Genomic DNA, 10,166 nt, shown 5'->3' on the forward strand with positions numbered 1-10,166 from the left:
GATGGACTTTGGGGAGCAGTTTGTGCAGGCGGTTTCAGCAATTTATCAAGAGCAAACGGCACAAATTATCATCAATGGAAGCTTAACCACAAACTTTAGTATAGAAAAAGGCACAAGACAAGGTTGTCCATTATCCCCGTTGTTGTTTATTCTAACTCTAGAAGTCTTGTTGAATACAATACGGGACTCGAGCACTTTGAATGGAATAGTTATAAGGCAAGAGGACTACAGAACAAGGGCATTTGCAGATGATCTGGTTCTTACCCTAACACGGCTGATGGAATCAATAATTCAGATGAAAGACATTACAGAAGAATATGGTATGGTATCAGGATTTAGACTGAATCAGAAAAAAACCAAGATGATAGTTAAAAATATGACAGTTGATCAAAAGAAGGAACTTGAAAGGAAGGCAGGCTTTGAAATAGTACCAAAGGTGAGATATCTAGGAGTTCAAGTTGCAGATTCAAATATAAAACTGTTCCAAAACAATTATGAAGTGTTGTGGCGAAAGGTACAAAAGGATATGGAAACTTGGAAAAAACTGCAGCTGTCCCTACTTGGAAGAATAGCAGCAGTTAAAATGAATGTTCTACCTAGATTTTTATTCTTGTTTCAAATGATTCTGGTGCTTAAAAGTGATAAACAGTTGATGGAATGGCAAAAAGGAGTGAATAAGTTTGTTTGGAATGAGAAAAAGCCAAGAGTGAAATTGAAAATTATGCAAGATGTTCGTGAAAGGGGTGGTCTTAAACTTCCAAACCTGCGACTATACTATGAAGCAGCAGCGTTGACACAAGCAAGTGATTGGTTTAGAAGGATAAAGACTGGAACATTGAATATAGAGAGTTATGATCTTGAATTTGGTTGGCATGCATATTTATTCTATGAAAATAAAGTGAATAAAGTATTCAACAGTCATATGCTTAGAAACTCCTTGATGAGAGTATGGAAGAAGCACCGGTTCAAATGGGATTATAAAATACCGTTGTGGTTGGATCTTGGTCATATTATACGGAATATAAATATAAAGTCACTCGGGGGGGGGGGGGTTATACAAAGAAGTACTTTTTAATGATGGGGGCAGATGGCAACTAAAGACATTAAACACACTGTTGGAAGAAGGGATTAATTTAACTTGGTTACAGTATAATCAACTTCAACTGAGATGGAGAGAAGATCAAAAAACTGGTTTAATGTTGCATGAAGAAGAATTGGTTAGACAGATAAAAGAGAAAGGCCCAATACATATCAAGAGGGTTTATAATGTTTTGTTAGAAAGAGACTCAGAAAATTAATTGGTTAAAGATTGTATGATAAAATGGGCGCAAAATTTTGCAGAACCAGTTATGATGGAAACGTGGGAAAAAATATGGGTTCAGAATGTTAAATTTACGCAGTCACAGAACTTGAGGGAAAATTTTTATAAAATGTTTTATAGGTGGCATTTAGATCCTAAGAAATTGTCATGCATGTATCCTAATGTTCAACCAAAATGTTGGAGATGTGATTGCTTAGATGCTACATATTATCATATATGGTGGACCTGCAAGAAAGTAAAGGCTTTCTGGATAAAAATTTGGTGGGTTATGCAAAATGTTCTGAAGAAAAAAGTCCAATTTTCTCTTCAGTTGTTTTTATTGGGTATAGTTAAGAGTTTTTCAATTAAAAATTGATATTGTACATGGTAACAGCAGCTAGGTTACTGATTGGTCAATATTGGAAAAGGGATGTTTTGCCTACTATTGAAGAATGGACTTTGAAGGTGGCCAGTTTTGCAGAAATGGAGAAGATATCAGTATACTTAAAAGACCGGACTCAAGAGACTTATGTATGGGAGTGGAAGAAATGGATAGATTATGGGCAGAATAAATACCAAACTAGGAAGTACCAGATAGCTTTTAGTTGAATGTTGTGTAGAAATGTATAGTATATAGGGGGGAGAATAGAAGGGTGGTAAAGTACGATATAATATGATGTGGATTTGGATTTCACCTTGGGGAAGTCATGGGAGGAGGGGAGGGTTAGGGAAGGTTAGGGAGGGAAAGGGGGGGGAAATGGGAAAATTTGTATTTGTAAAACTTTTTCAATTAAAAAAACAAAAACAAAAACAGAGGTGGCAGAGGGCTGTAGGAGGCCATTGCGGCAGAAAATGGAGCCCAGAAGTGCAGCCCTCCCAAGCTCCATTTTCACTGGTAGAGGTACTGTGGGCTGGTCCTTCACTATTTCCAGAGCAGCCTTACATGCCAGATCTAAACAGCCTTCCGACTTCCGGCGGTGACGTCAATGTGTTAGGGACGAGGGAACGGGTCTCTGCTCTCGAAATCCCTAATATCCTTGATTTGAGCACCTATTTAGGTGCTATCGACCTTGGAGAGGTCGATAGAAGAAAAGGGAATTTCCAAGGACCTCGGAGAGGACAACAATCCCTCCGAAGGTTCAGGAAAACCCCCTTAACTCTGATCGAGGAAGAACCAGCCATTTCGGCTGGCCTGAAAAACTGACAGCTATTTAGAGGGAAGTGAAAATCGTAAAAAGGAAGCATCGGTGGAAACAGAAAGAGTGAACGAAGGAAGAATTGAAAAGGTACACTTACAGTTTCAAATTGCTTAAAGAAAGGGGGAGGAAGAACTCTCTAAGTAAGAGATAAGAAAGAGAGGCGGTGATTGAAAAACGGAGCGGAGGGGGAATCCATTTTGACAGTGACTGTGCATAATTGGACAGCTGGGAAAATTGGAAGAAATCCAAGGGAAAGCTGGTCGTTGGAACACCAGGACGACATTTAGAATTTTGCAGTAAGACCCTGTGAGAAGTGAAAGTTTCAGGAATTTGAAGAATACTTGATGGGAGGACTATTATACTCAGAAAAGAAAAGACGGGGAAGCCCTGATGATTTGAAGCAGAGAGAATAGGACTTATAATACTTTTTCTTCTTGGACTGCCCTGGTTTTGGCTTCCTCGATAATACTTAAACACTTGGATAATTGGATAACAAGATAATTGGACAATTGAACTAAGATATTCAGATAGGCGGACGTGTCACAATTTCAGCAGACACTCAATGTGTATTGGACATAACAAGGAAAGACGGAGCGATCGCGAAGTGTATTGGATTTACAGCATTGCCTTTCTCTTATTCCCTTTTTTCTTTTTGAAGAATTTTTTTTTCCTTTTTTCTCTTTTTGAAGATTTAAATTTGGAACTTTGGAATATCTGGATAATATTTAGACACTTGGAAACACTGATATCTCGGGAGGAAGTTGCTTTGGATTTTAACCGGATACTCAACGTAAAGAATTTCGGGACACAGGACATTTAAAAAGAAGGAGGAGAACGTGACAAATGTTGGATTTATAGTACTTTTTTCTTAATTCCCTTTTTCTTTTGAATGACTGGATTTTGGAATATTTGAAAGATACTTAACTACTTGGATAATTAGAGAACAGGACTGGACTAGTGGACGTTTAATTTAAATTGGAAAACAGAGCAGAATAAAAGAGGAGAGTGGCTTAAAAGAAGAAAATTCAAGAGTTAAGAACTTGTAACTAAAATTGTTTATCACTACTGATCAAGAAGTAACATATATATATACATATCATTCTGAAAAATTTATTCTTATATATGATTGCATAGTCTAATCTTATAGCCATTAAGTGAAATATTGGTCTGTTAGTCTGTATTTATATATTTAGATATAAAGATTTATATTATAGGACATTATATTTAGTAGATCTACATAAATTATATTTATATATTTATATTAGATACTTTAGAAATTAATAGTAAATGAGATTTGTTTAATAGTATAAGAGATTTAATAATGACTTCCGGTTGGCGAGCTGCAGCGACATGGTGCTGAGTGAGTGATCGCCACTCCTCAACATCTTTTGTCACCGCGTTTTAGGGATCCCTTCGGGGGCGCGGGTCCTGGAGAGCCTCGCGGACAATAGAGAGAGCTGGGGGAGCGAGAAAGTGAAGTGCAAACACTTCTCGCATAACCAGGCAACTCTGTCAAACTGACGCGTGTGAAGTCAGCCTTTCAATGGCTGACCTGAAGCTGTGGTAGCCGACAACTAGATGGGAAGCAAGAAAGATCGGAGGCTGCAGTGTCGGGATTAAAACGTGTCCTCCCTGCATATGTGAGATCGAACATCAGGAAGGGGTCGGCGGACTCGGGCGAGAAGGGCTTGAATGGAAAAGGCGGCGACGGAGATCGGAGAACAGTCTGAATAACTACGGAGCTCGACAAGCCGGCACTGAGAGTAAGAAATCGAGGACGCTAAATCGCCTGTGCAAAAAGAGGATCGGTGGGCATAGGGAGCAAGGAAACCTAAAGAATTCAGAAAGAACTCTTTTTTTTTCGTTTGCTGGTGATAGCAGAAAGGTTAATCAAGTTGGAGACTGGACTCTATCTAACTGTGCCTGAGAACAGGAAGTGCAGCCATCGAAGAAGCTTGACAGAGCAAATTGAAAAGGACAGACATAGAGACAATCTAGCTTGGAGGCTTACCATAGAGTTTTGACAGTGGCAAAGTAAACACGGCAAGAAGAAAGGATTGGAGGAGACCGGTGGCTGAGTGAGAAAGAATATTACTATTTTGGGAAAACTTTGCCTGCCCCAAACTGAAATTTGGACATTTTCTATTCCCCTCCCTTTTCTCCCCCCCTTTTTCTCCCTCTTTCTCTGAAACCTTTTTTTATAACAACTCTGATCCTTTGCATAATAATATTTTTATCAATAAGAAGTGTAAATCCTTATAGTAATTAAGTTCTGATCCTGCCTATATACAAGATACATTTTTATAGAGTCCATTAGATCTATACCTACTTAATTAATTATTTAACTGTATATACATACATTTACTCATATCTATTTGTACTGACACTATTCCCATATATTTTAACTTGACATATTGTTATATTAGAATTACTATATTTATATATATTAAATTATCTATTGATAAATAGCTATATAGGAATTTGAACTTAAGTAGTAATTTAGATATAGGAATTTTAGTTATAGACTATAGACCTACCTAGGAGTTAGTGTGTTATTGTGATTTAAATTATTAGGATTTGAATTAATTATAAATTAATTAATTATTAACAAATAGAAATAAATCCTTATCAATTAATTATTACCTATTATATCAATTGACTACAAATTAATTATAGATCATAAATATTGATTGGAAGTGATATAGATATAGATTGATAGACTGATTTTGATTGAAAAATTCATTTAAGAATACTGTTTGAAAGAGATATAGGTTGATAATTTGACATTGACTGATAAATAATCTCTCTCCATATTCTGAAGAAGCACAAAAAAAGAGGTGACAACTAGTGTATGAAAATTTGGAGAAATATCGAGAAAATAATCAACGAACAAAAAATAATCCTGAAAGAAATGACGAGCATGTCATCAACAATCCTGAAAACAGGAAAAAAGACCCCTTCAAATCCCACCATATCCATGACCTCCCCGGCTACCCAAAAGCCAACGGAAGGACTACCAAAAACGGACAAGGCCATAGCAACACCAACATTATTAACAGTGCAGTCAACATTGACATTAATTCAAGAAACGATGATGGCCATGCAGGAAAAAATGTCCAACAATCACACTGAACTTAAAACAGATATTCACCTATTGGACCAGAAGATGAACGAGATTCAAGTCTCAATCTCCAACAATGAACAAAGAATCCAGAAGGTGGAGCAAAAAATAGAACAAAATGAGAAGAAACTGGACATGGTAGACCAGACACTGACGAGGCAAAACAAGGAATTAGAAGATTCGTTAATACAATTAGAGATGGACAGGGCGTCGTTCTACCTGCATTTTCAAAATGTGGAAGAAGATAAAGATGAGGATCTGGGAGAGAAGATGGCGGAACTAATCGCAGAAGTACTCCAACAAGATAAATGTGAGATCATCAGAGAATTGGACGACGTCTATAGAGTCCAAACAAATTACGCAAGGAGGAATAGGCTCCCCAGAGAAGTCCACATCAGGTTCGCGAGAAAGAAAGTAAAAGACATCCTATACAGCATGGCGAGAGACGGACAAATAACATACAGAGGAAAAGAAGTGATAATATTAAAACAGATTCCAAGAAGAGTGAGGGAGGTGAGAAAGGATTACAGATTTTTGGCTGTGCAATTGAATAAAAGAAATATACTATTTAGATGGCTCTTACCGGAGGGGATGTTAATCACCTGGCAGGGGAGAAAAATAAAAATAGATAGCTTGAGCACAGCACAAGATTTCCTTGATCAGTTAAGGGGTGCAGAAGAAGAACAGAACAGTAAGGAGGAAATAGAGGCGACAAACTTAGAAGAGGAAGGAACTGCGGAGGAGAAAAAGACCGAAGAAGAAGCCAAGGAAAAAAAAACAAGACCAGTAAGAGCCGTAAGACTAAATAAGAACTAAGACCGAGCAAGGAAAACAAGAATGAATGACTTGAAATTAATTTCAGTAAACGTCAATGGATTAAACGATAGTAAAAAGAGGAAATTAACACTTACAAAACTAGCAAAACAAAATATGGATATAATCTGTTTACAGGAGGTCCACATAAAAAAGGATGAGGGTAAACGTTTGGAGTATAAAAAATATGGTAAACTATTTACCTCATTAGCTGAAAAAAGAAAGAGAGGGGTAGTAATCTATGTTAAAAAAGGAATTGAAGCAGAATTGAAATATAATGATACAAAGGGAAGAACCCTTATGGTTGAAATCACGAGAGAAAACACTAAAATACTACTTGTGGGCATTTACGCCCCAAATAAAAAACAAGGAGAATATTTCCAAAAGCTTCGCGAACAAATAGGGAAAATGGAATATAATGAACTTTGTATGATAGGCGATTTCAACGGAATCATAGACCCAGACAATGACTACAAAAGTAATAAAACGAACAAAAATAAAAGGGCGACTTTACCAAAAGCTTTTTTCGATTTGGTGGAGGAAATGAGCTTAATTGATATATGGCGAACTCTACATCCAAGCGAAAGACAGTATACATTCTATTCTAATCCGCAACAGTCATGGTCGAGAATAGACATGGCTTGGGTCACCAGGTCGTTGGGGTTAAAAATAGAGACAGCAGAAATTAGCCCAAACATTTGGGCTGATCACAACCCCCTAGAAATAAAATGGAGAATTACAAAGAGAAAGAAACAACAGAGATGGAGGCTCAACACAAATTTACTTCGCGACAAAGAGTGTGTAGAAAAATTGAAAGGAGAAATAAAGACTTTTTTTATGGAAAATGAGAATCAAGGGACACCCCGTGAAATAGTATGGGACACAATGAAGGCCTATCTAAGAGGGGTAATAATATCATACACTGCATATAAAAATAAATTAAAAAGGAAATCCCGGGAAGACCTTATTAAACATTTAGATGAAGTAGAAAGGAAACTCCAAAAAATGCCTGGAGATACTGCAGCAAAAGAAAATTGGCTGGTGTGGAGACATAAATTAAACATCCTAGAGCAAGAGGAGCTAGCTCAAAAAATAAAAAGAACAAAACAGTACTATTTTGAGAACGCCAACAAATCGGGCAGGTGGCTGGCCTATAAATTAAAAAAGGAAAAGGAAAAAGCGACAATTCAGATACTAGAAGACGCTAAGGGGAATCTTTTAAATAAAGAAGAAGATAAATTGGAAAGAGCGAGAGAGTATTATGAATCCCTGTATAAAGAAGAGGAGGCCTCGGAAGGAAAAATAGACCAATACCTGGCAAATGCGGAGCTCCCACAAATAACGGAGGAAGAGAAGGAGATGTTAAACGCAAAGATAACAACTGAAGAATTTAAAAAAGCCCTCTCCAAACTCAAAAACAACAAATCACCAGGCCCAGATGGATTCCCGGGAGAAATATACAAAAAATTGGAAGAAATTTTACAACCCAAATTAATGGAAATTTTTAATGAGGTTTTGACGGGCTCAAAAATTCCTGACTCATGGAGGGAAGCACATGTTACACTCCTGCCGAAAGAAGGTGCCGACTCCAAAAAAATCCAAAATTACAGACCGATTTCGCTCCTAAACACTGATTACAAACTATTCATGTGTATAATGGCAGAAAGAACCAAAAAAATATTAAATAATTGGATTCATAAAGATCAAAATGGATTTCTCCCGGGGCGACAAATTAGGGATAATTTGAGAATTGTATTTATAGCCATTAAGTGAAATATTGGTCTGTTAGTCTGTATTTATATATTTAGATATAAAGATTTATATTATAGGACATTATATTTAGTAGATCTACATAAATTATATTTATATATTTATATTAGATACTTTAGAAATTAATAGTAAATGAGATTTGTTTAATAGTATAAGAGATTTAATAATTACTTAATTATTTAACATTAAGGATAAGTAACTGATGAATTGCTAGAATACTATACTCTTCCCTCAATCCCTCCTTTTTAACCTTCCTTATTACTGTCTCATAATATTGAAGAGTATAGAAAGAATATTGAAAGGTGAAAGATAATTCTGGGTGCAAATTTAAGAAATAGACTTATAAATATTGACTAGTATAGGAAATTCTGGGAAATAATAAAACAAAAAATACAAATGGCAACTACTAGCACAGCAATAACAACTAAACCAAGTAAGAAAATACTTTCGAGCCAGATGATACTGATGGCTTCTCCGGCCCAACAAAAATCAGTTGAAGTTACAGAAAAAGATAAGACAAGCCCTGCTCTTAGTATGCAAAATATTCATTCTGCATTAGCAATGATTCAGGAAGGGATGAACAGAATGCAGGAAACGATGGCCCACAATTATGAGGAGAGAAGGAAACATCATGAAGAACTGAGGTTAGATGTGGGTGAAATAAAAGACAATATTAAAAATATGGACGAGAAGATGGAAAAAATCCAACAAAACATAGCAGAAAATGAGCAGAGGATCCAAAAGGTGGAAGAAAAAATAGAGTACACGACTAACAGAATGAAAAGGATGGTACAAGATCAAGGGGTGTTTAACAAGGGGTGTTTAACAGGGCCTGGTGGCTCAGCAGACTAAAAGCATTGTGATTAACACCAGCTGTCTGCAATTACTGTAAGTTCGAATCTCACCAGGCTCAAGGTTGACTCAGCCTTCCATCCTTTCTAAGGTAGGTAAAATGAGGACCCAGTTTGTGGGGGCAATAAGCTGACTTTGTATAAAATATACAAAAAAGTATGAAGGCTATTGCTTAACGCATTGTAAGCCGCCCTGAGTCTCCGGAGAAGGGCGGCATATAAATCAAATTAAAAAAAAAAAACAAGGAAACAGAGGATGCATTAACTTATCTTGAAATGGAGAAGGCTTCTTTTTATTTACGATTCCAAAATGTAGAAGAGCAAAAAGAGGAAGACTTAGGCGAAATAATGGTGGAAATATTGGCAAAGGCAACTCAAAGGGATAAGAAAGAACTACGAACCGGAATAGACAAAATATACAGAGTTCATATGAACTACGCAAGAAGGAACAAACTACCCAAAGAAATCCACATCAGATTTACGAAGAAATCAATTAAAGAAGAGATTTACAGGAAAATAAGGGAAGAGACAACTATGTATAAAGGAAGAGAAATTTTAACTCTCAAACAAATACCAAGAAGAACAAGAGACCAAAGAAGAAATTATAATTTCCTAACTACACAGTTGAATAAATTTAAAATAAAGTTTCGCTGGCTACTACCGGAAGGCCTACTCATCTCCTGGGAGGAAAGAAAGTATAGGATTGACAATTTAGAAAAAGCTCAAGACTTTTTTGAACAACACTTCATATGTGAAGAGGAACAGGAGAGAAGGGAAGAAACGGAACCCAGAAGTCAAGAGGTACAGCAAATAGAATAATCCTAAACTGGATCAGAGAATGGATTGGCCTAAAAAACAAGAGAACACTATATCTAGAGGGATTTGATTTGAATAGAGGCTGGCATGCTTTTTTGTGGGAAGGCACAGACAAGAAACATGAGTACTTTCAGTGACACATTATAAGAGGTTCACTATATAAAACGTGGCAAGAAATCAGAAAGCAACATTACACCAAAATCCCGCTATGGCTATTGACTATGGAAGCCTTAATCTACCCAAATACCATAGAAATAGAAAAGATGAGGAGTTACCAAAAATTACTGAATAGTGAA

General features: G+C 36.6%; 1 protein-coding gene across 1 annotated transcript; it reads left to right on the plus strand.

The window, feature by feature from the left end:
* The first annotated feature begins 5,593 nt into the window (after window positions 1–5,593).
* LOC139309826 (tropomyosin-like) lies at window positions 5,594–9,055 on the plus strand. The gene is made up of 2 exons (XM_070934029.1): window positions 5,594–5,930; window positions 8,763–9,055. The coding sequence occupies exons 1-2, from the start codon at window positions 5,594–5,596 to the stop codon at window positions 9,053–9,055; spliced, it is 630 nt and encodes a 209-aa protein (XP_070790130.1).
* The last annotated feature ends 1,111 nt before the right edge of the window (window positions 9,056–10,166 follow it).

The sequence above is a fragment of the Pituophis catenifer genome, unplaced genomic scaffold (assembly GCF_029215685.1).
Source record: "Pituophis catenifer annectens isolate HBS135680 unplaced genomic scaffold, rPitCat1.0.hap2 SCAF_2, whole genome shotgun sequence".
Lineage (NCBI taxonomy): Eukaryota > Metazoa > Chordata > Lepidosauria > Squamata > Colubridae > Pituophis > Pituophis catenifer.

Coding starts and splice junctions, on each gene's coding strand:
- LOC139309826 (XM_070934029.1), top strand. CDS start 5,594: ATGGCCATGCAGGAAAAAATGTCCAACAATCACACTGAACTTAAAACA. Junction 5,931..8,762: donor AGTACTCCAACAAGATAAAT/GTGAGATCATCA, acceptor ATTCTGCATTAG/CAATGATTCAGGAAGGGATG.